The sequence below is a fragment of the Bos javanicus genome, chromosome X, assembly GCF_032452875.1.
Source record: "Bos javanicus breed banteng chromosome X, ARS-OSU_banteng_1.0, whole genome shotgun sequence".
Taxonomy (NCBI): domain Eukaryota; kingdom Metazoa; phylum Chordata; class Mammalia; order Artiodactyla; family Bovidae; genus Bos; species Bos javanicus.
The window spans coordinates 123,956,363-123,981,457 of record NC_083897.1 but is presented as its reverse complement, the minus strand read 5'-3'; the positions used below and the strand labels follow the sequence as shown (position 1 = coordinate 123,981,457).

General features: G+C 40.3%; 1 protein-coding gene across 1 annotated transcript in view; it reads left to right on the top strand.

Moving 5' to 3' along the window:
• Positions 1–21,381, top strand: part of PTCHD1 (patched domain containing 1) — a 65,055-nt gene extending 43,674 nt beyond the window's left edge. The window contains exon 3 of the mRNA XM_061407846.1: positions 8,056–21,381. Within this exon, the coding sequence (XP_061263830.1) occupies positions 8,056–9,710 (1,655 nt within the window). The 3' untranslated portion in view covers positions 9,711–21,381. The remainder of the gene's footprint in view (positions 1–8,055) is intronic.
• The last annotated feature ends 3,714 nt before the right edge of the window (positions 21,382–25,095 follow it).

Here is a 25,095-nt window from a genome sequence, read left to right as displayed (position 1 = left end):
TAATGTGATACACAATTATAGATTTAAAATTCAACAAACTAAACATTCTCAGTGTGATGCCGGTCACTTAAGGCCAGACCCAGCCAAATGCCAAAATGGCAGCAGATTTAGAATGGAAAATTTTAAGACCACGTGTGTCAAACCGTATTAACCTGACAAAATTCCAGAATAGGAAAGGATTTGGATAAACTCTGAGAGTTCACCATAATGGGATGTGACTGTGTGTTTGTAGCCAAGACGATACGTGACATCTCTGGCAATAAGAATATATCCTACACAGATGAATCATTTGGGCAATGATGTAAGCATAGATACATCAGGATTTAGAATGTTTTTAATCAGTGTCAGGCATATTAGACAGCCCTACTTCTGCCAAAACCCCTGTTCATGAGTCAGATCAGTTTATTTAGAGCTGAAATTCTTAAAGGTCTACAGTATCATAAATGCTCATTGACATTTTTTAGTTATTATACTTTGGAGAGGAGCTTATTTCATCCACACCCTTTGTGTGTAAAGTAATATCCTTTCTTTCCAAACCATATTAACACCAGGCATCGAGGTACTTGAACTGCCATTTGTAAACATTTGACACTCATCATGTTAATCCATTATGGAATTTCCTTTAAAGGATGAGGATTTACAACATTGCCCGGCAGTTGGGTATGATTTAAGAAATTGGCACAGGTTTTGTACATGCCAGCTCTCCTTACAGGCTTAATATTTCCACAGCTTTGCTGATCAGACACAAATCAGCAAAGGAATGGAATGTTGGGGAATATAGAAGGGAACAGAAGGAAGGTTTCTTCCTTCTTCATCTGGTAGGTTTGGTGTTTCATGTACATTCTGTACAGCTAAAAGGGGAAAATTGAAGTCGTGGTGAAAGGTATTTTGAATATTAGTTTATATGTGGCAATCTAATTTATAAGGGTAGCTTTGCATTTATTAAGATATAAGAGCTTCAAAGATCAGATGAGATGAAAAATATTCTTCAAGAAAAATGTTCTTCAAGTCCTTTAAAATGTTTGGGATTTTGAGAAGGTCTAATGTCAGATCCAAGGTTCCCTCTTCCTTCTAAATTATCCAGCCAGGCCATTCAAATTCAAGGATAGGAAAGAAGCAAGGATGTGATTAAATGCTAGGAAGAGACCAATAGCAAGGACGTTTGGCTTCCTTCAGGTATACATCCTAAGATTATCTGTATTTAACAGAAACCAGAAGATAAGGTTCAGTTCTCTGAGAAATTGTTTTTATTTGCTGCCAACTGGAATGTGATGAAGTATACGGAGCTCAGGCTTACAAAGAGGTAAAAGGTCCAGTGCAAGAAATTTAGTTCCAAGAAACTGGAACTCTTAATTATCTTGGCTCTAAATTTAAGCAAACTTGCAAAGTTGTGCTTGCCTGATGACTAAAGTCATGAGAAATGTGGGGGAATAAATCAGCCAGATAATAATAAAGTTCAAAGCAAATACAAAATTGTCAATATTCAACCAGTCTTCACCTACGAAATTGGTGCCAATATGTGGCTATTTTTGATCTCCAAAAGCAGTCATTTCTTATGATTCAACCTCCTACATTATGGTATACGTTCATTACTTGCAACAATATGACAGTCTACATGAGGAGTAAAAGTATGTTAAGAATGCTGTGGAAATACTCTGCTTAGGTATAAATTACTAACAGGCTCCACGGTGTCTAGAAAAAAAAAACTGATTTATAGGTGTTTTGTTGTTCCCATTGTTGCTTACATCTGATTTGAAATAAGAGAGTAATTCCATATACTATTTTCAAAGTGTTTTTGTCCCTGAATATCCTTTTTGTAATGCTCTATGATCACTGTGGGACTAATTTAAAAGGATACTGTGTTATTTTGTGTCTAGTTCTCATCTTTTTATTCTTATCTTCCACCAGTCATACTACAATGCAAGGTGGATTGGGAGAAATAGGTCTGAGGGGATGGATCAGACATGTTTTATTGGTCTATCCTTAACCACAAAGGATGGCAAGAATGGGACTAGGGGCACAGGTCCAGGGAGGCAGAGAACAATCAGGCAGAGGAATGCAAAGGTATTCGTCTCTGACCCAGGTCTCCTGGGAATCCTCTGGATGGTTTTGCCAGCTAGTCTAGGGAATAAGGGGTGGCCAATTCCATGAAGGTATGGCAGCTGAAATCAAGGACACTGAGCTGGTTTAAAAAAAAAACAAACAAACAGAAGGAGGGACACCTAGTTGGTTGTTGCATTTGGATTAACATCTCCGAAAGTCATTGCTGGGGCCAGGTAGTGTTGACCAGATGGATTTGCAGTAGTTCATGATGCAAGCAGATTCATAGTCATTGTCAAGGAAACCCTGCATTTCACCAAGACTATTTCACCAGCCATGAATCAAAATGTAGATGGAACCTAAGGGAGGGATTCTAGCCCCTTCTCTGCACTGACTGGTGCAACAACACTAACATTTCTCTTCCTCACCAGTAAAATAAATTGCACATCAACCTACTAGTCATTTTGTGTATATATCTGTGTATGTGTGTGTGTGTGTGTGTGTATAATCTGGGTGTATAATATATATTATATATCACATTACCTATATTATATGTAATGTGATATATTATGTAATAAGTTCATGTTGTATATATATATTTTATGTGTTTATAACATATTATGTATACATATTGTTTGAATGTTTGAAGAGAAATACAGTACATTTCTCTCTGTATTATACAGTATATATTCACACATTTTATATATAAATATATAAAATGTATTTGAATAAGATATGCCACATATATAAATACTACATATGTCTTCTGTATGAAGAGATATCACACAATGACCGTAGCATATATTATGAGCTTCAGTTGTGCACACTGATTTTATATAGTGCGTGTGTGTGCACGCACACATACACACAGAGTATGTAAATACTTTATCTTTAAACACAAAACAGCTATTCATTTCTTGGACTTTTATTTGCAGCTCTTGAGCGAAGGAAATCATTTCTCAGATTAAAACACAATGCTGTGATTAGAATTACCAAAATGTGACAAGCCTCTAGTAGAAGGAGTTTAGCTGTATGTATTCGCCCTGATGTGAGCATCTGTCTTAGCTTAAGCAAAGTACACCTTTACTCTCACTCTTAACTGTGAGACAAAACAGGCTGTGATAAACCAAACAACTCAGCACAGAAAGTAAATGTTTATAACAGGAAAAGTGTAAATGTAACCCAATTAATGAACTTCTCTCTAAAAACAAATGTTACTCAAGCCAGACACATACACACTTTAAATTTCTTTTCAAAAAAAAACCATGAATTTATGTGGATGTCATGGAAGGAAAAGCTTTTTATAAACATGAGCTACTTAGTGGAGCTTGTCTAAGAATAAAATATGTTTTAAGCAGATTTTGCTCATGCATTCATTATACTCTATGGATTTTCTAGAAGAATGTAGTAATTTTATTTTCATATAGGAAATCTGGCACTGCCCAGGCATGCTATAAATGGCTTTATTATCTCCTGATATTAAATGTTTTCACATTGAAACTCAAAGCCATCCCATTTCCCCTCCCCATCTTCGCAGTTATTCCTTACTTGTAGGAACTCAGGATGAGGAAATCCTGCTAGGATTAAAGGATTAAAATACGAGGAGAGCCCAAAGGCATTAGCCTCTGTGCTGTGGCTCTGTGTGCTGGAGAAGGCAGGAGGTTCTGGGCCTCAAGAAAAATCTGCCTTACAAAATCCCAGTGTACCAAGTAGATTGATTTGCCTATGATATTCATTGACAAAAAATAAAAATAAACAAATCACCCAGATTGCCTCTGATAGCAAAACCATTAAATACATTAAAAATATCATTGACTTTATGAATAACTTTCCAGATGTGTATCTACTGGGTAAAGTTAGGTTAACTCTACACTATTCATTTGTCAATTCCTTGGTCAGTGGATTGTAAACAATCCTGAAGGCTTCAGTCAGGTCCCAGAAAAGAGTCTGGGTAAGAGTGAGATTTTATTTAATTTGTGAATATTCCTGAAACTCACTCTAAATGATTGGAGGATTTTCCACCATTAGTATTATTTATCATCTGTGCTGTCTTTTCATTGCCTCCAAAATCTGAAAGGTAACTGCACAAAAAGATAGAAAATTCTTTGGAAAAGAAGAAAACTGATTAGCCTAAACCCTTTAGTATTTGATTTTACTAGATGAAAATCCCAAAGTCTACTGCTAATAAAATTTAAATTGCATTCATAGTACAAACTGTGTCTGAACACCAGTGAAGAGCTCTACTGTCCTTATCCCAGGGCCTGGCTAAAAGCCTGTGCTGCCAGAAAGCAGTCACTCATGAATAATTAGAACTTAGACTGGTATGTTTATGTCTTGACGCACACTGATAGACATGTGTTCATATGCATTTAACTCTACAGACATGCACTGAACGAAAACAGAAACAAACATCTTGAATGTGCCTTTCAAAGACTAACTGAATGCTTTCAAGTCTTCTTTACCTTCAGAATTTGATAGCATCAGTATGTGTGGTTTAACAGTTCCCTCTGGCAACAATTCAGCTTTAAGTAGTGACCAAAAGAGAGGAGGGTCCCTGGGTGCTGGGAGGCAGCTGCTGAGAGAAGAAAGTGGAGAGGAACAGAATCTCCTCAAATCTTTCCTCCCTGCCTTTCCTTGGTTTTCACTGGCCCAGTTTCTGACATGGATATAAAAATGAAGCCCAGGGCTGGCTGCAGGAAACACTGTGAAGGAGTTAAGTCTCTGTGAGATCCTCTTACCTGGATGTCTCTGCCCTCCCTCCCCATCTCCCTTCTTTGTCCCACTCCCCGGAGTGAAGGGAAGTGGCTTCAATCGACAACTATTGCACAGGAGGTTGCATTTAAAAGAATCCCGTGAAGGTCAAACCAAAGGGAATTCAGCTGTGGTGACAGACAGAGCAGGCCTTCTTGGGGAACAGGGCATTCTTCAAGTCCTACAGCTTATGGAACATGTCTCCCTGGAGTCCAGGCCAGAGAACGGGAGCCCCACAGTTGAGCTTTCCATTACAGTAACAGGCTAACCTCTTCAACATAAGTGCCCCAGCTGTGAATCAGGTCTGGTGCTAGCTAGGCACTCCAAGCTATTCTTCCCTGGGAGGCACTGGCAGCCATGTTGGTATGCCCTCCCCCCTTGACTGACTGAGCTTCAGTGAGGAGGCCCAGATAAAGTATTACCAGTTGTCCCTGAAATCCAAAGAGTTCTCTAAAGACAATGCACAACTGGAATTTGGAGTTGAGGGTATAGGCATCTGCTAGTGGGAAGGTGTGCTTGAGAAACAAGAGTCTGGCCTATCAGAAGTAATGGTGCGGGCCTCGGCACGGGGCCAACAACAACTACCAACAAAGGCTGAATGATCAGGTAAAACAGATTCTTTCTCAGGGCCTCCTCTTCTGGCCTCTATAAGTCATGCAGGCACAGCCCTGAGAGGAATGAAGGAGAAGCAGAGTTTCCAAAAGCCCCTATGAGTAAAATCTGAATCTTCTGGAACTGCCCCCAGAACCAAGAACGTGTCATGTGCAATGAAAGGGATCAAACTCAGAAGGACAAGGCATTTAAGATGCAGCAGCCATGTGGCTGAGTCCCCTTGCCGTTCACCTGAAACTATCACAACACTGTTAATCAGTTACACTCCAATATGAAACAAAAAGGTAAAAAAAATAAAGTCAACTGATTAGGAGATTTCCCGATATAAACATCTTTGATATGGTATGATATTCTTTTAATATTGTATTGAATTTTTTGCTATAATATTAAAATTTTGTAGCAATATTCAAAAAAATGCAGCAACAGAACTCAAGAGACACTCTAACAGCCTACTTCCACATTCCTTGAGTTTGATTATTTTCACTCAGGACCCTCAGAGGTCTTACTCTTTTTACCTAATAGCTCTGTTAATTCAAAATCCTTTTCTCAATTAGCTTCTAAGATTATTCAATACCAAGGTAATAAAGGAATTCTTATTGTATTTTCCAACAAGAGTCAGGGTCAGATAATGTCATTATAAAATACACCCATTGTAAAAAGGGCTGCAAAACTGATTTAATTTAAATCCTACCATACCAGTAATTCTAATCCTGCTTTATGCATCTTTATTTTCTTACCATATTTGATGACTCAGCACCAAAGCCTTGTTTTAAAAATTCTTTTTCTTTCTAGAAAGAAAACACTTATACGATTCCATTTGCCTTTTCAGTGAAACTCTAAAGTGTGTTTGCCTATCAGAATTTATTCTCCCTGGCCCCAGATGAAATGGTCAGTACTGTTTCCCCAGGGGGCAGGTGCCTCAGAGGTACTTTCTTTACCCTCATTTCAAGGGATCAGTTATTTTAATCAAAGGTTGGCTGATCCTTCCAGAGAACCCAGTGGAAACAAACTTAATAAATAGTTTTCCCTCTTAAGACTAGATGTTAACTATCTAAAACATAATTAAAAACAGTATGCCAGTCAATGAGTGGACTTTTTACTTCTTGTCAAGGGAGTTTAGGTGTCTTCACTTTAATAGGGGTCATGGTGCCAGTTATCAAATTGACAGTCTTGACCTGACCTCTAAAAGTGGCTGTAAAATGATGCCCAGTAAATTAAGATAAATGCCAAATTCCTCTGAGGAAACAGGCTTATATCACGACTGTGAAATGGGTGTGCGGGTTTGAAGCCAAGACTTCACAATAAGTATATAAATACCAGCCTGGGCACGAGGGCAGACGAGCGCTCAGTTATTGTACACACAAGAGCACAGTGACTCACTTCACTCAGCATTACGCTTGGCTGGAGATTTTAAATTCCTTTTTAAAAACAAGACGATTGTACCACAGGGTAAAGATTTTATTATCCTCAATAATGGGATTGAATATGCCAAGGCAGAGAAGCAGAAAATGAGATCTGCAGATCCCAGTGCCAAGACAGGGCTGAGAGAAAGCCACAACAGGTCACATTGGCGGGGGGGGGGGGCGGTTTCAATGTTACAGTGGCCTAGAAACCCAGGGAAGCCCCTCTGGGAAATGTCTGGCTCCCACCAAGAGAGATTAGAGAAGTTAAACTAGATCCAGTTGCAGGCAGTAAAGTCAAACAGGAGCACTTACTGTAAGTCTGCTGTTGCAGGGTTACTGGAATACTAACCAAGGAGGAAGGGCATTAAGTAGTTCGGGAGAGAGGTTACTGATCCGGCCCTGGCCCTCAGAGGCCGTTGCCAAGTAGTGTAAAAAAGCCAGCAGTCACCACTAGCTTGAGACATCATCCAACCCAAATGGGGCAGACAGGTCCCTGAAGACCAGAGACAAGCCGTAAACCTTCAACCTGAATTCATTTTTATCCACTGCAGGGAGAGTTCCTGTGAATCTCGTTCCTTCTTCCATCCTTCCTATTCACACAAACTTGTCCCTACTTATTTTGTTCCCCTCTGTTTCTCAGATTTATTGCATCCTGCATTGATTCTTGGAGAAGAAGGAAAAAAAAAGAGGCTGTGATTTAGTTCCTGTCAAGGCTCAGATTAAATACAGCACTTCTTTCTCCCTAAAGCTTTCCACTTGGCCAAACTTAAATGAGGTGATGAGACACTAACTCAGACCCCTCTGCCCACTGCCTTCCACTGTGCTAACCTCCAGCCTTGTGGGGATGACAAGCCAAATGCTGAGTGGCCAGGCATCCTCTCTGGAGTGTTCCACCAACGAAATACTCTGAAAACTGCAACCACAGTCCTAAACCATCAGTGTGCATAAGCCCCAAGAGACACAGGTGCAAGTCTACTCAGATCTCTTAGGCTAAAGTCCACCCAGCTTTCTTCAGCCAGAAGGAAGCATGAAGATCTTAGCTCCTCTCTCTGCCCTCTCTCCCTTAACATGTCTGACTCACCAAAACACAAGTCTGGTCTCCACAGGAGAAATCACTGACATTGACCTGTCACCGCTAGGATGGTTTACATTTCCTTTGACCCAGTTGTTCCCCAGAACCAAGTCGGTTCCCCTCTTTAGAGACCTTAGTATTTTAAACTTTTGATCTGGTCTTTTTCTGCCCCCTCAGGTCATGGATTATATGGGACTTTTGAAATGTTATCCTCCTGGAGGAAAACTAGAGAAGACCAACATGTTAAAGAGAGAACTGCAGCAGTCTATGCAGACTCCATGCTCTCCTTTTCTCTCACCACTGCCATGTACCTGGTCACCTTCGGCATAGGGGCCAGCCCTTTCACGAACATTGAGGCAGCCAGGATTTTCTGCTGCAATTCTTGTATCGCAATTTTCTTCAACTACCTCTATGTACTCTCGTTTTATGGTTCCAGCCTGGTATTCACTGGCTACATAGAAAACAATTACCAGCATAGTATCTTCTGTAGGAAAGTCCCAAAGCCGGAGGCATTGCAGGAGAAGCCGGCATGGTACAGGTTTCTCCTGACGGCCAGATTCAGCGAGGACACTGCGGATGGTGAGGAAGCGAACACTTACGAGAGTCACCTATTGGTATGTTTCCTCAAACGCTATTACTGTGACTGGATAACCAACACCTATGTCAAGCCTTTTGTAGTTCTCTTTTACCTTATTTATATTTCCTTTGCCTTAATGGGCTATCTGCAGGTCAGTGAAGGGTCAGACCTTAGTAACATCGTAGCGACGGCGACACAAACCATTGAGTACACTACTGCCCAGCAAAAGTACTTTAGCAACTACAGTCCGGTGATTGGATTTTACATATACGAGTCTATAGAATACTGGAACACTAGTGTCCAAGAAGACGTGCTAGAATACACCAAGGGGTTTGTGCGAATATCCTGGTTTGAGAGCTACTTAAATTACCTTCGGAAACTCAATGTGTCCACTGGCTTGCCTAAGAAAAACTTCACAGACATGTTGAGAAATTCCTTCCTGAAAGCCCCCCAATTTTCCCATTTTCAAGAGGACATAATCTTCTCTAAAAAGTATAATGATGAGGTTGATGTAGTGGCCTCCAGAATGTTCTTGGTGGCCAAGACCATGGAAACGAACAGAGAAGAACTCTATGATCTCCTGGAGACCCTGAGGAGACTTTCCGTCACCTCCAAGGTGAAGTTCATTGTCTTCAACCCGTCCTTCGTGTACATGGATCGATACGCCTCCTCCCTGGGAGCACCCCTGCACAACTCCTGCATCAGTGCTTTGTTCCTGCTCTTCTTCTCGGCATTCCTGGTGGCAGACTCTCTGATTAACGTCTGGCTCACTCTAACGGTTGTGTCCGTGGAGTTTGGAGTTATAGGTTTCATGACATTATGGAAAGTGCAACTGGACTGCATTTCCGTGCTATGCTTAATATATGGAATTAACTACACAATTGACAACTGTGCTCCACTCTTATCCACCTTTGTTCTGGGCAAGGATTTCACAAGAACGAAGTGGGTAAAAAATGCCCTGGAAGTGCATGGGGTAGCGATTTTACAGAGTTACCTATGCTATCTTGTTGGTCTGATTCCTCTTGCAGCTGTGCCTTCAAATCTGACCTGTACACTGTTCAGGTGCTTGTTTTTAATAGCGTTGGTCACCTTCTTTCACTGCTTTGCCATTTTACCTGTGATACTGACTTTCCTGCCACCCTCTAAGAAAAAAAGGAAAGAGAAGAAAAATCCTGAAAATCGAGAGGAAATTGAGTGTGTCGAAATGGTGGATATCGATAGCACCCGAGTGGTTGACCAGATTACAACAGTGTGAGGGCATCTGCTTGTTACAGTTCCACCCTAGGTCTTATCAGGAGCAAAGGGATGATGTTCATGGCAACACATTTAAAGTTGTTTTTTGGTTTTTAAGGATAAGAAACAGACATTGCCAAAAACAGTAAAGGACCAGGGGAAATGGGGAAATTGTCAACCTTTAAAACAAAAGGTTGTCATCAGAGAGAATTTACTTACACACACACACACACACACACCCTAGGAGACTCATAGTCTCTTAAACTAAGATCGAATAAGAGAAAGCTTATTAGCAAGCAGAATCCTATTTTATTCACACTGCAGATGTTGCTGGTATGGTGACAAAACCCTTCTGATTGAAAGGTCAGCTGCCAAGGCAGAAATAGCTTTGAGCACTGTTCAAACAATAAGGCTTCCAGAACTTTTGCAAAGCAGTAGCTCCAAGCAGGGTCTATGGTTTAGGGTCTTCACCATCTCATCTAGCTCCCCAACACCCCAAGGAGATGCTTGTGAAAGTTCTGGCCAGCAAAAGCAGCCAGAACCTCAGAAACTGACACGCAGTGGAATGGCCATCACCCATGGGCTGAAACTGAGTCAACTCTAAAGTCACCCGGGTGAGGCAGTTTTCTTGTCGAGAGTTAATTTATCATACCCCCCCATGCACCCACCATCAATACACTTTTAATGTTTGTATGATTTGGTCAATATACCTTTAAACCAGTGACAGCTTCAGTAATGCAAAGTTAAGGCCAGTCTATTTTGGAATATTTTGTCACTTGTCACCAAATGGATCTGCAATAGTAATTGCAGCTTTTGGCAGGAGGCTCTGAGTACCCGGAACCACAGAGCCAAACCCAAATACCTGGCATGATGGAGAAAAAGCAGGTGTCTAAATGAACCCAGAGACAGTGTTTCCATTTTAACAACAAAAAATGGCCAGCTGGTACAGCTGTTTGTGGTTTGGCCCTACATGCATTTTTTGCATGGATGCCCAGAAACAACATCTGCCCACGCATAGCTGAGGAAGGAAAAGTTATTGGCCACAGCTTGCCACTTGTAGTGCCAGTCCACCTTTGCTCAGGAGACCTGCCTGCTCAGAGACACAGAGAAGAAAAGTCCTGAAACTTTGTAAGTCCTGAAACTGAGAACTTCAGGCAAAGACACAAAGGGCTGAAAATGACATAAATGGAACTGATGGGAAGATGTAATCACCAATATAAATCTATCAATGATGACAGTCAAGCTTTCCTGCTCACCCGGCTGCACTTTAATCCTCCTGGCCCCCCTACACCTTCGTTGGTGCCCCCTCTCCTTCCGTGCACGGCCTTTCTGTACATTATCAAGCCTAGATGTTTATACTGTGGGCTTGCAGTATCTACAGGATCTAAACAGAAATGGTTTGATCTGAAGAGGCTGTGTATGTCACCCCAGATCCCTGCATTTCTTTCAGTCTATAAAAATGAAGCTAAAACCTGGTCAAACTTGAGGCAAATGTCTACAGTATTTTTCCCTTTTAGAGATGTAGCTTATTTAGACATCTGTAGTGATAAGCATTTCCCCAAAGCACCTTGCCTTTCTGGACCTTAGCGGACGTACTGTGCAACTTCCCCATCCCTGCAGAGGAGGAAACTGAGACCTAGGAGAATAAAGCAACTCACCCAGGGTCACACCACTGGAGGGTTTCCATCATTTCAGCATGCCTAAGACAGGGCAGGCCAATTTTAGATCTTCTCATAAGAGGGCTATTACTCCCTTCAAAGTACATTTCCAAGGAAGAAACATAGGACTTATTGGCCACAAGGCAGACTTTTTTTTTTTTAATGTCTGGGTAATGTTTGGGATTTAGGTTTACCATTGTCTTTCCAGACAGCAAAAATGCCCAAATGATTCAGATGTAACTACACCAAGTGCAAACCTGTGCTTTCTATTTCATGTACTGTTGTTCACACAGTTCTAAATATATGTGCAGGGGATCATAGCTAGTGCATTACACACTTGTTCAATCTCTCCTGCAAACACACTAAGTGATCATACCAACGTGTTATGCACTCAACTAGAAGATAATGAGCTTTAATCTAAGGACAAATGCAATCCTCGAAAAAGGGCAAGTTCTCATAATAGATCTGCGATCAATTCTCTCTCCAAGGGGCCTGCAACTAGGTGGTTACTGATAAAACACAGCTGAAGAGGGGATTGGTTTTATTCCTAAATCATATGTTGCTAAATCACTTTCTGAAAAATGTGTTTTAAATCAGCCATTGATTTAGTGTTGGCCACATGGAGTACCTTGGGTTACAGTGACTCCATAAAATTGATACAACACACACACCAATTAAGTGTATTTTGTTGAGAATTTAAGCATTCAATTGGGTCAACCAGAATGACTTACTGTGGAACTTTATTTTATGACAGATAGTAGTTTTCCAACTTGACTGGGTCTCTGTATACCTTGGGATATTGTATTTTTAAATGAAGGGCATTTTAAAACTTGTCAACTTCTCTTTTCAGTGCTTGAAATCAAAGCTTATGGAATTCTGATTGTGGAAAGAATGAATTATTTTTACTGGGGGACTCTGCATGCCAAGATTTACTACTTATTATTTATTGTGAGATCATTATTATTTATTTGTTAATATTGATTATTAATAATTGCTCTAATAACATTGGTTTAGCCCCACCATGGATAAGACATTTTAGAAATAGCTCAGAATCACATCTCCTGCAAATTTAAGTCCTTACTTCATGAAGTTTTACTTTTATAATTGCTATCAAGAGGGAGGGAACAGTCCTAGCAAACACTTGCAAAAGTTTTCTTTTTCAATTAATTCCAACCAAGACATTAATGTTCACTTTACCAAAGAAACTGATTTGGTTGGTTTTGAGTTGCTATTTATTGTTTGTTTACCAAAGAAAACATTCCATCCATCAGAAATATTTCTCCTGCTCAACTAAAAGAAAAAAACTGTGATACTTGGGCTTTCTTGGCCATTCATAAGGAAAAAAAGAAAAATCAGGGTAAGGGTGATATTCTTTCAATGAGTGAAACAGCAGAAGGTGTAAATTCACAAGAAACTTGGGGTTTGCAAGAAAGAAAATGATACTTGAAATAGGGTGTTATTGTTAGTCCTATAGCAATGGCCCAGCAAACAGCATGAGGGCTCCTCAGGCTAAAAAGAGTATGTCTGTTCCACAGGAAAAAAAATAAGATAAATGCCAATGAAACTCCTTCTCCACTGTTCCAGCTCATAAGTTTTGTTCTGGGTTTGGGGGTTTGGGGATTTTAAGATTTGGGGGGGTTGTTTTGCTTTGGCTGTGATGTTTGTGTTAGCTTGTTTTCCTCCTGCCTGTCCTACCATTTTTATTCCCTCAATTTTCAGGCAGAAGTGAGATAATCCCATCTGATGCCATCCTCCATGGCTACAGTTACTTATGCAATATGCTGCTCTGAACAAGGCCCTTGATAACTCTTTTATTTTAACTAACCACCACCCAATTGTTCTAAGTGGCATTCTGGGACCATGACATCACTTTCCTCCAGCCCCAGCAATGAAGCGTGGCTGTGTCTATCTCAAGAACGGGTGGACTGGGCAGCCGCCCTGGGGGGTCTGGTGTGAGGCAGAACCTCTTGGACACAAATGATATCCTCCTCCAAATGGCTTTTTATTCCTTCGGATCCTATTAAAGCAGCCCTGCAGCTTATAGTAGTGTTTGATTTCTGTGAATCTGTTTTCTCATTTGTAAAATGGCGATAATACAGTAACTATCTTTCAATGCGTCAAATACTTACAGAGTGCCTAATATCACCCAGGTACTGTTCTGGAGACTGTGGACAGCAGTGAACTAATGAGACTGTTAAAAAATCTGCCCTCGAGAGTGTACATTTGAGTGATGTTGCGGACTTGCTGAAAGGATTAAATAAGAAGGTGTTCGGAAAGCACTTGTGGCAAGGCCTGGTGTAAAGAAAGAACTCAAGATATTATTATTTGTAATTTGTCCATTCCACACAGTAGCACTTGAGCTCAGGATGTAAAGCTACAGAGATGTGGATTTCTGTAGGCTGGAGCCCAGGATTCAGGCTATATAAAAATGCAATGAATTGTCCTGGTCATTTTAAGACATTCAAAATTTGGCTAGATCATCACTTAGTGGGGCGAGTAGGAAGGGGGCACAGGCTCTAGATGGTGGAGGTGGATGGTAATCCTTGAAAGAAAGAGGCACAGGCAGTCCGGGATGGAGTTGCGGGGGGGCACATATTTCATTACTGTGCCTGGCTTGTCTGAAGACACTCCTTTACGGTAATTTGCTTTTGAGTCTTAGCTACATAAAAAGCATCAGGTATTTGAAGACAAAGTTCCCATTTTCCACACGGAAGGAAAACATTAAATTAGTACTACTGGATTCTCTGGCAAAGAACTGAGAATTGCTTCAGCCAACACATTGCAGAGTTCCTCCCCGTGGTGGTTACAACTGTTTATTTCTGTTTCATGCCAGTCCAGGAGAAAGCAAAGAGGAAAGTGAATGAGCTAAAATCCATTCACCTGAATAGGCAGTGTCAGGATGTCCTCCCCAGCCTGTTTCTCACCTGCCCCACTGCTGCCCAGGTGATGTGTTTGAAGTCCTCTTTGATATCTGTGAGGGCACCATGCAAGGAAGACGAAGTGAGGGAGCAGAGCGCTCCGGCCTGTGTATTGATTTTCAGGTTAGATTAAAATTAGCGTGGCAAAGGTTTGGAGAAGTTGATCTGGAGAAAGAAGGCTTCTTTTCAAAGTACAAAAAAAGCAATATGTACGAAGGAGGCAACCAATGAAGGGTCCTTGGTGGATGGAATGCTGTTGCTGTAGGATGCACCAGCCTCTCCTCCCTCCAAAATGTTGACATGAGATAAACCTTTGAAGAGAATCAAGCTTACTCTCCTGTTTCTCACTTAAGAAAATGGAAAGCTGGAGAACTGAAATGACATGCACAGAGCTAGTTAGAAGCAGATACAGGGCTATGACTGCAGTCTCCTAGTTCCTAGCCTCACTCCTTTCTCTACTCTGCCCCTTTACTGCCAAATTCTGTATGTCTATATCATGGGGTCTTCACCTGGGGGCATAGATGAGTTGGTGGGAGGGTGGACTCTGCACTCCCTAAAATTAAATTATATGCAAAAATGTGTGTATATGTTCCCTATGTGCATTTTCCTAAAGAGTTCATAGTTGTCATCATATTTCAAAAGAGGTCTACGACCCAAAAAGAGTGAAGAACCACTGTCCTAAATTAATAAAGACCTCATTGGGGGTGTCATCCTGGTATCCTCATTTTGGCTAATGGGCAATCAAGAATTTCTCAACCATCTTTTCTCCAAGGAGCCAAAACTGCTTCTAGATATTGGTCTCTTCATGCCCAGTGAAGTGCCTATCACTACTCCTTTTTTCCTCATTCATTCATTCATTTAATCTGCATACATTTTCATTGTCCAATTCATGTTCCAGCACCAGTTAAACACACTCCAGGGCAAGACAGGTAAAGGACCCCTCTGCATCATGCTCTCATTGGCAGAAAGAATACACGTGGATGTGGGAGAAGAAAGAGCTGAGCAACCTATTTCCGAGCTTTCTAGGTCTACGCTTGTGGCAGCAGCATGCCACAGCCTTGAAGGGCTGCTCCCAAGTGATTCTGGTTCAAGATAGGGAGAGAATGTGTCTCATTCATCTTGGAGATATTTGCAGTGAACAAACAGGAAATCATGGCCATGGGCATATGGTTCCACTTAAGGACAGGTGTATGTGCAAATTGAAGCTCAGTTCTCTTGACTGTCAACCATAAGTTAGATGTAGTGGCCATTGATGGAGCAAGCTGAAGAATAAATGACTCTACTCGTACTGTTTGTTGTGCTTCTTCTGGAATGATTTTAGGCACAGCAGAATGCAGCTGGGTTGTCCAAAGGGCCAGGCTGGGGGAACACTGCTTGGCCCTCCCTGAAGCAGAGAGGTGGCACTGGTGACATTTACACAGTCCTCTGTCCAGCCATGACAAGGGAAGTCTTCTGATGAGGGGGAAGAATATGAGCCCCACTTTGTAGCATGTGATTTGAATCCTGAAGGCTTTGCTCACTGAGATCTATAAAATGCTTTGTTTGATTCTTACAAAATGGCAAAGATTCAGCCCATTTCCATTACCTATTCCAGGTTCATCCTGGGGAAAACCCATAGGATTCTCTTTGGCAAAACAATGTATTTAATTTCCAGGGTGAAACTTCAACATGTTTGGCTCAGACTTTGATATCTTTATTCTTCAAATTAACATTCTGCCAAAATTGCCTTTTCCCCCTTATAGAATCACCAAAGCAGATTCCTCCTGCCTCCCAGGACCACAGGTGACTGGCCAAAACTAGTAATGACCCATCAGCGCTGCTACACACACACATACACACACACACAGTGCATGTACATTAGCAGGCCCAGTGCTGTGGTTCTGTGGGATCTGGCAAGCCAAAGGCTTCAGCTATTTTAGGAAACCATAAAAAAATATTATCTTCACCTTTTATATGTTTCCTGTACATGAGCATGTCTGAGACCAGCCAGATAATACAGCTTAAAAAAAAAAAAAAGAAAGAAACCCAAGGAAGTGAATGTTTCTTGGAATTTACAGAGTGCTAACTAACAACTTTCTAGTGGAAAACTGCATTTGATGGAAGTTTTCTAAGTCACAGGTGAGAATAGCAGTAACCCAAAACCATAGAGATCTCTCCCAAAGCCTGGAATTGTGGAACTCTATCTAGAATTTCTCCTTTGCAATTCAGATAAAGACAAAAGGAGTGGAGAGGAAGGGAGAAGGACATATGGGGTGGTCAATCTGTTTTGGCAACTCGTAGTTTTAAGGAGGCATGGGCATTTCCCATTTATCTATAGTATTAGTTTAATGGGAATATCAGTGCCTTTCATCCACCTCAAGGAAAGCAGGTGTCACCCAGGAAAACCTAGTGATAAGAAACCTCAGTTGGGAGAAAAGTCATACAAGTAACAAACTATCCAAGACCAGAAACGTTTAGACCCCCCCCAGCCCCCACAAACACAAACACAGGGAGTGGACATTAACAGAAGTTGGGGAGAGGAGCCCTAGCACAGTTCCTAAGATTTGGACAGAGTGTGGCAGGAAAAACAGGTAATTATTATGAAAGAGAAATGAATCAAATCTGTGTGCAGTGAATAAAATTATGAGCTGAGAATAATGGAGCTGTTCAGGAACCTCTATAACATAAATATATGGAGCCTGAATCTATGCTTTTTAAATAAAAGGACCCCACATTTTCTTTTGAATTCTCGACTTATAATTTCTCCTTAGTAACTTGATGAGAACACACTCAGGTTCTATTTCTATTGTCTATGATTCCATAATTCAACCACCCATGGCTACATATTCACACTCCAGCTTAGCTGCTCTGAGCAGAGTTGTTGAATGCTAGGCCCAAACAAGGAAGATTTCAGCTTCGGTTTAATAATTCCTTGGCCAAATTTATCTCATTCCTCTAAACGCACAAATGTTTCAAAGCTATAAAAAGTGTGTCTAGATAGCCAATGCATTTCACTTTTTTAACATCAAAGATAACTCCTGCCAACAATTATTAACAATGAAATAGTCATAACAGCTGAATGTTCCGTTAGCAGTCCAATTTCAGTGTGTGACAAGAGGGAAGAGTCTGTATCAAACATTAGTGATGCTGGAAAAGATCCTCACCCTAGACATACTATAGTGTAGACAGCAGAAGATGGTCCCTCTCTTATTGTCATCACTAATGAAAGAAGTTCCTGAAACTGCATATATTAGTCTGTAAAGTTTTGGGCTAAATCACAATGACTTTTAAAGTTGGATCCATGGCAACTGATCAAAAGATGACATCTTGTCAGTCAGATTAATCATTCAATGCAGCATTCAGAAGTCCTGTCTATTTCTCCAAGAGACCCCAGTGTTATACTGTTTCCCACTCTTTTAGCTGAGTTTCTTCACAATAGGAAAGTAGGTGATTCTGGAGGTAATAAAATTTTTTAAACTAAAAAGGAATGTTCAAATCCTAAAGCACATAATTAGTTTATATTGGTCAGATCTGAGACAGATAAGCATCAGACCCTACAGAGAAAACTACTACAGTTGCACCCTGCACTTGACAGGGTGTGAGTCACACCACTTTGACCTATGACGGGCAACACCTGCTCAGAATGAATTGAAAACTTGCCCAGAAAAATTTCCCACAAAGAGTTAAAACACTTGTCTACTGAGATTTAATCAACTACACTGTTTACCTAAAGTCAAGACATTTCAAAGATGTTTAAAGAAAATCAGGAATAAAAAATGACTAGCTCCTTCAGGAAAAAAAAATGATGTCCTATATTCTGTACCACTTGAGTTTCTCTGACACCTAAAATATGTATTGATGTCATCCCACACCTACACAAAAACAAAATCAGCAGGGCAAACCATCCCACTGATGATTGGCAACCCCACAGTTCCTCTCCATCTGACCAGCTTTCACCAGAGGGCAATACTTCAGGCTTCCACATGGAATTTCTAGGCTGCAGCAGCCCTGGGAACACTTAGCACACTAGCCCTGGGAAATGCCTCATGCCAAATACTTTGAGTCCTGAGTTGACTGCCCTTTCATATTGAAACCCCATCTTCCCATAAAGCATCCTTCTTTCAATCCTGTTATCAGATTCCCAGACTTCAAACTTCTTGCTTTCACTCAGATTTCTAATCCTCTCACAGACACACCCCAAAGAGTGAAATGGCAATGAACCAGAGATATGTCTTCAGTTTTACTTTTTTTTTTTTTTTTGCCTTTCTTTTCTTAATTTGGATATTTCTGAGCTTTTTAACAGCAGTTAGTATGCATTCTTTTTTGTTATTTTGTTTTTTCCAGATGAGCAATCAAAAAAGTTTCTATGACTTAATGTCTTATAGATACAGGTTTGGGTTTTTTGTTTAGCAGCAGATTTTTTAGAAAACCTTGCATATGGTGCCTTCTTTGGCTTTAATGGTCACCATGTTACATTTCTGTCTCTGGAGAAAGAAAAGAAAAACCCATTTGCTGGCTTCAGTTTAATATATAAATATATATAAAGAGAGGAATAAAATTGTTGCAGGAAGATTCCTATGCACCTACATGTCTGGGCATAAAAGAACTCAATAGAGGCCAAAGCAAACTACAGTTTTGGCTTCTTAATTGCATAGAATCTTGATCTTCCATGGGCATTTAGAGTGGAGGAGGAAATGCTCTCTATGTTAGTTATAGGTAAATAACCTGTATGGAGAGGGAGTAGAAGAGCTTGAGAGGGGAGTGACAAAGCAGTATATAAGCATGCAATGTCCAGTCAATTGTTGGAGGAAGTAAGGGGGCTTTTAGTATATTTCACAGGGCTAACAATGGATGCATGATTTCACTGTCACAAAGAAAGTTTGAATCCAAAATTATATATCACAGGTACCAAATTACAATACTGACCTTGTAAAAAATGTAACGGATTTGGTTGATTTCAAATTTTCTCTCAGTAGTTCTGAGCTGGGAATAGCGAAGAAGTTGCACTCATACTCCTGTCTGTTAAAGTCCTTATTTAGCCCATTTCCATGGAAACTGAAATCAGTTCTCTCTCACTGCCCCTCACCCTCTCTTTCCCTTCCTTCCTCCCTCCCTCTCTCTCTCTCTCTCACACACACACACACACACACACACACACGGGAAAAGCTACCTAGAGTTTGGTGGGTATCGTGTGTGTGTGTGTGTGTGTGTGTGTGTAAGTAAACATTCATAGGCTAATATCTGTGTGGACACTCTCTTATCTGTCTCTCGTCTGTGTTAACTTTCCAACCAATGGAATAAAGGCCAGAATGGCTTCCTTCTTTAGAAGCCAACCTGCGCAGATAAAAATCTTGAGGTTCAGAAAACTAAGCATATCACATCGGGCCTTCACTAGCAAATCCTTGAAGAATTCCATTTCACAACTGCATGTTCAATTAATTTAGTTAAGTAACTTGGAAATATTTTGTGCTAGGAAGACATACATAAGAACTAAATTTAATCCCTTGGATTTCTGCCCACTTTGCTTTTACTCTCAAGTATCGACATTTCCCTAAAATAGCCCAGAAAGTAAGGACCAAGAGAAAAGAGAAAATGAATGAGCTCATTTTAATATTTCAACATATACTCAGTTAAGTTTCCACCCTAATGCAAATAATGTGTGCACATTCCAGGCTTATGGAGATATTTAGTAAACGATTCTTAGTCCAAATCTCCCTTGAAAACAGGCCAACACTCAAGCTGCTGCCTATAAAAGGGCACTGCTGAAACCTACAGAAAGGTTGGAAGAAGAACGAATACTGGCCCTCTCCATACTCCTGCAACGATGTCATCAGGCAAACTGGGTGCCTTCTATACATGGACAATTGTCTGATAGGGGGAGATATTTTACTTTCCATATCTGTCTTTTTCTCCATAGGAAAATATAAAATGGGTTTTATTTTTAAAGAATTTCCCTTAAACATGAGATTTTTGCTTTCAACCTCACTCACCATATTCTCCTTTGTGCTTTATGCTTGAATGAGTAGTCTGAAATAGGGCTGAGGGTGCTGACCATCTGTAATCAAAACCCTGAGGGGAGTGGGCAATGATTTTAAAATGGAAAAGTCATTTTTGTAGGATAAAAAGATACTCAGGAGTAAGGGGTGGAAAACTATAATTTCTTGTCACCAAGGCATGACTCAAGATGCCAGCCCCTCCCCCGGCTTGGGAACCACTGTTATCTTCCCCAGGCTATTATGTAGAGATGATATTTCATCATCTACATGAAAATCTTCATTTCTGCAGAGAGCATCACTGATTCACAAGAATATAAAAACACAAATTCCCTTGAGTCATAGCACTTCAGTCGCCAAAATCAAGAGCATCCAATGAGAGGGAGCCCTAAGAGAATGTGTAATAAATTATTTATCACAACAGCTTGAACAGGATACAAGTGTGGAATAGGTAAGAATGTTGAGTCCCATGAACTGGAGGTCATCAAATGAAAGATCCCAGACTGTAATATTGTCTGCATTTCTGAAAATTAAGAAATGTCAAGTGTTGGCAAATGGGCCCACTTATTCTTTCACTTCAGTTGACCTTGTATTGTAGAAAAATGACCAGAAGAAGAAGAAACCCTGGAAGTAGTGCTGAATGTTCTTAACAGGCCTTGCCAATTGACCTCCCATGGTTAAAATGCAAATTTTAGAGGGAATCAGTACTCTTGAATAATTTTTATAAATATACATACTGAATCCAATGCTTAAACTTGAAATAACTGTAGTGTTGTAGTCTGAGATTTGTACCCCTGCATGCCTCTCATGAATGCAAAAAGAAAATTCTCCCCATTCCTCACTCTTTTACTGTTTTAGATGTTCCAGAAATAGCCCTAGACTTGAGCCAGTGTGGCTCGAATACTCCCCCAACAAACTTTTGCAAGTGTAAGCACTCAGGGGTTCCACTAAAGCTTCTGGATGAATCGTATCCTAAAAGTTATAGAATTATGCATCAACAGCTAAAGGACACAATTATAAGCTGAAATATTGTGACACACTGTGTAATGCCACACGATCAATGCAATGTTCAGTAAATGTATATCTTTTTGTCATTTTGTATTTATTTATACAGAATTAAAAATAAAGCACAGGACTAAAACCAAGGATGTGTGTGCGCCTTTTCCTTTATTTTGATGATAGCAAAGGAAAAACAACAAGCAACACTGCAAAAAGGTTTGGTCCTCACACAGTATTTAAAATAAGGATATGTCAAGCTGAACCATTATTAATATGTGATGTGCCATCCAAGAGTCTTCTTATTCAGGTATGATAACTCAATAACTTTTCAGAATATGGAGCAAAAGTTCCTTCCATTCTGTTGGTGGCATAAAAATGAGGGAGATGAGTGTCTTAGGTTGGTTCTTCCCCAGAATCAGACACAGGGACAAGGATGTGGGTACAAGTGTTTTATTTAGGAGGTGATCCCAGGAGCAACAGCAGGAGGGGGGGTGGAGGGAAAGTGATGCAGAAAACGAAGGTGATGGGGATATGCAGACAAACCACTCACCACTATATGCAACAGGGATCAGTCCCCTGGAGACTTCTGGGATATGGTTGTGGGAAATGTACCAGACTTGTTGCACTGGAGGAATGAGGAAGCTGAAGTATTTAACTGACAACTGCCATCAAACACTGGACTGCAGGTGTTCTGCAGATGCTGTTGGCATATACTAAACTAGTGCATATCACAGGATATGAACAGAGCACCAGCAACATCTGCTATGAGAAGGAATATTCTTCAAGATATACACAGATAATGAACAGAATCTTGTCTAATTCTCTGAGACATCATGGGTGTTAGGGCTTTACAGCCATAAGCCAGGACTCTAGGCAAAATGAGGCCTAGTTAAGGTCTCCAGCAGTTACACCATCAAGGGCAAAATAAAAACTGGTGAAGGATATGGAAGAACAAAGGCCATAGGGATGGTCAATGCAGATAAAGATCATGGCCCAGCAGGTGCCATGGAAGCTGGGTCATCCTGAAGTATGAATAAAGTTAAGAAACTGGATGACTTCAGAGAAACCAGGTCTTCAGTGTTAGGACCAAGAAGAGCCCCAATTCTACCTTTATCTTTGTATACATAAGATGCCTCATATCCAGTAGCATGCTGAGAAATTTTAACAACTGGCTTTCTGGGGAAATGTATGTGGATGATGGTGGAGCAGGCATAGCCAATTTCAAGCTAGTCACAATTTAGTGACTAGCTCAAAAATTCTTAAAAAGTCAATAATTGTCTCACAAGCTGGTATGAGCCCATCCCAGGACACCACTGTTTATTGCTCTCCACCCAACATCCAGCCATTGTTTGAAGTTTGAAAGGCCAACCACTCAAATGGATCCAGATCCTAATGTCAGAGGTTATGCCTGTAACTACCCCAGTACCATTGTGGGTAGATGACACTACTGATTTGGGCCATGGGGTTACTCAGAGGAGACTCTTCTCTGAGGGGTACCCCAGAGAGGGGTGCTGTCTGATTCCCCCTCATTGTTATCTTCCTTAGAGCCTCTGAAACCCTTTGCGGCTGGAATTAAGATGCTGGCAGAAGTGCCTCTGGGTCAGACTGTGGTAGTCCTTTACTCCAACTTGCACATGGGCATCTATTGATATACTGTATCTATTTCATTCCACGTCTATTCCCATAGCTTCTTCCCTAACATTTACACCATGTATTTATAAGAAAAGCAATCTATACTCATATCCAAAGGCAGAAGAACCTGGGACTGGCATGAGTACTTAAGTTAATGAACTCTTACTGCCACAGCCTTGTGCACAGCCCTCTTCTGGATATTGTAGTTGATGCAGATTTTGTCTGCCCCAAACCATGAACAAAATGTTGCACATGCAATTCAACAGAGAGGCATGTTCAGTTCACACAACGTCTAGCTTCTACCTCAAAGAGAGGTCAAGGACTCCTGTCTCTCCCCATCACCAGTCACTGTCAACTTAAATGCTTCTGCACAGCAAAGGAACCCATAAACAAAATGAGAAGACAACCTACAGACTGGGAGAAAATATTTGCAAATGATGGTACCAACAAGGGATTAATTTCCAAAATATACAAACAGCTTATATAGCTTAATATAAAAAAAACAAACAACCCAATCAACAAATGGATAGAAGACCTAAATAGATACTTCTCCAAAGAAGATATACAAATGGCCAACAGGAACATGAAAAGATGCTCAATAGTGGTAATTATCAGAGAAGTGCAAGGCAAAACTACAATGAGGGTATCACCTCACACCATTCAGAATGGCCAACATCAAAAAGTTTACAAATAATAAATACTGGATAAGATGTAGAGAAAAGGGAATCCTCCTACATCATTGGTAGGAATGTAAACTGGTGCAACCACTATGGAGAACAGTATGAGTTTCCTTAAAAAGCTAAGAATAGAGTTACCGTATGATCTAGCAATCCTACTCCCGGGCATACATGCACCCCAGTGTTCATAGCAGAACTATTTACAATGGCCAAGACATGGAAGTAACCTAAACACTCACTGACAGATAAATGGATGAAGAAGATATGGTATGTTTATATACACACACACACACAGAACCATAAAAAAGAATGAAATAATGCCACTTGCAGCAACATAGATAAACCTAGATATTACCATATTAAGTGAAGTAAGCCAAAGACAAGTATCATATGATAGGCCTTAGAAGTGAAATCTAAAAAAAAATGACATGAGTGAACTTATTTACAAAACAGACTCACAGACTTACAAAACAAACTTATGGCTAACAAAGGGAATAGCGGGGTGGGGGTGGGGGTAGACAAATTAGATGTTTGGGATTAATAGATACACAACACTATATATAAAACAGACGACAAGGGCCTACTGTATAGCACAGGGAACAATATTCAGTACAATAACCTATAACAGAAAAGAATCTAAAATATATATATATATATATATATGTGCATAACTGAATCACTTTGCTGTACACCTGAAGCTAATACAATATTGTAAATTAACTATAGTTCAATTTTTAAAATGGTAAAAAAAAAAAAAAAAGACCACTTTTCAAGCAATGGCTTGAACAGCCGCATGCCACTAATTGGCATTGACCATAGCTTTCATACTTTAAAATAATTATTGACTCTCAAGTAATTTATATCACCAAAAACCTATGTTTCTTTAACTATTAAGTTCTACATTTTTATAAACTCCCTGAGAGCCATGGCAGTTCTGCTCTGGATTCATGCTGAACTGTGTTCCAATTTCTTGGTTGTTTCTCCCCCACACTGAAAGATCTATTTCAAAGTAAAACATTCCCCTTCCTCTGTCTGTCTCTGGTCTTACATAAGTTTCAAGTTACTAAGACACCTCTCACAGACTCTTCAGATTTCTTTGCACCTCAGTAAATTCTCCCTATACCTCTCCCCTGCTAAGGTGGCAGACTGGAGTTAAATTCTTCTATTCCCATGTTTTATGACAAAGAACTTTTAAATTATGTCTATTGGAGTATTATATGATAAAAGCGTACAAAGTTCCAATTATTTGTACACTGATGCTTTGCAATTCCTAGCATTCAGAAGGCATCTCAAGAAAGGCCTGGAAAGGAAGGCACCATCTAGTTCACAATTCTTTATCTGTTTAGGGCTTCTCTACATGGTAGCTGCCCCTTGCTTTTGACCAAGGGTATGATTTTAAACTCCTTTGTATCATTTTCTACTCTCATCTGAAGCTGAGTAGCAGAAAATAGCAATGTCAATCACAAGAACTTTTCAATTCAGTTTCAACATTTCCTCAAGATGTATTCAAAGAGAAGTATTTCTTTACTATTACCTGGCAGATTTGCCTTT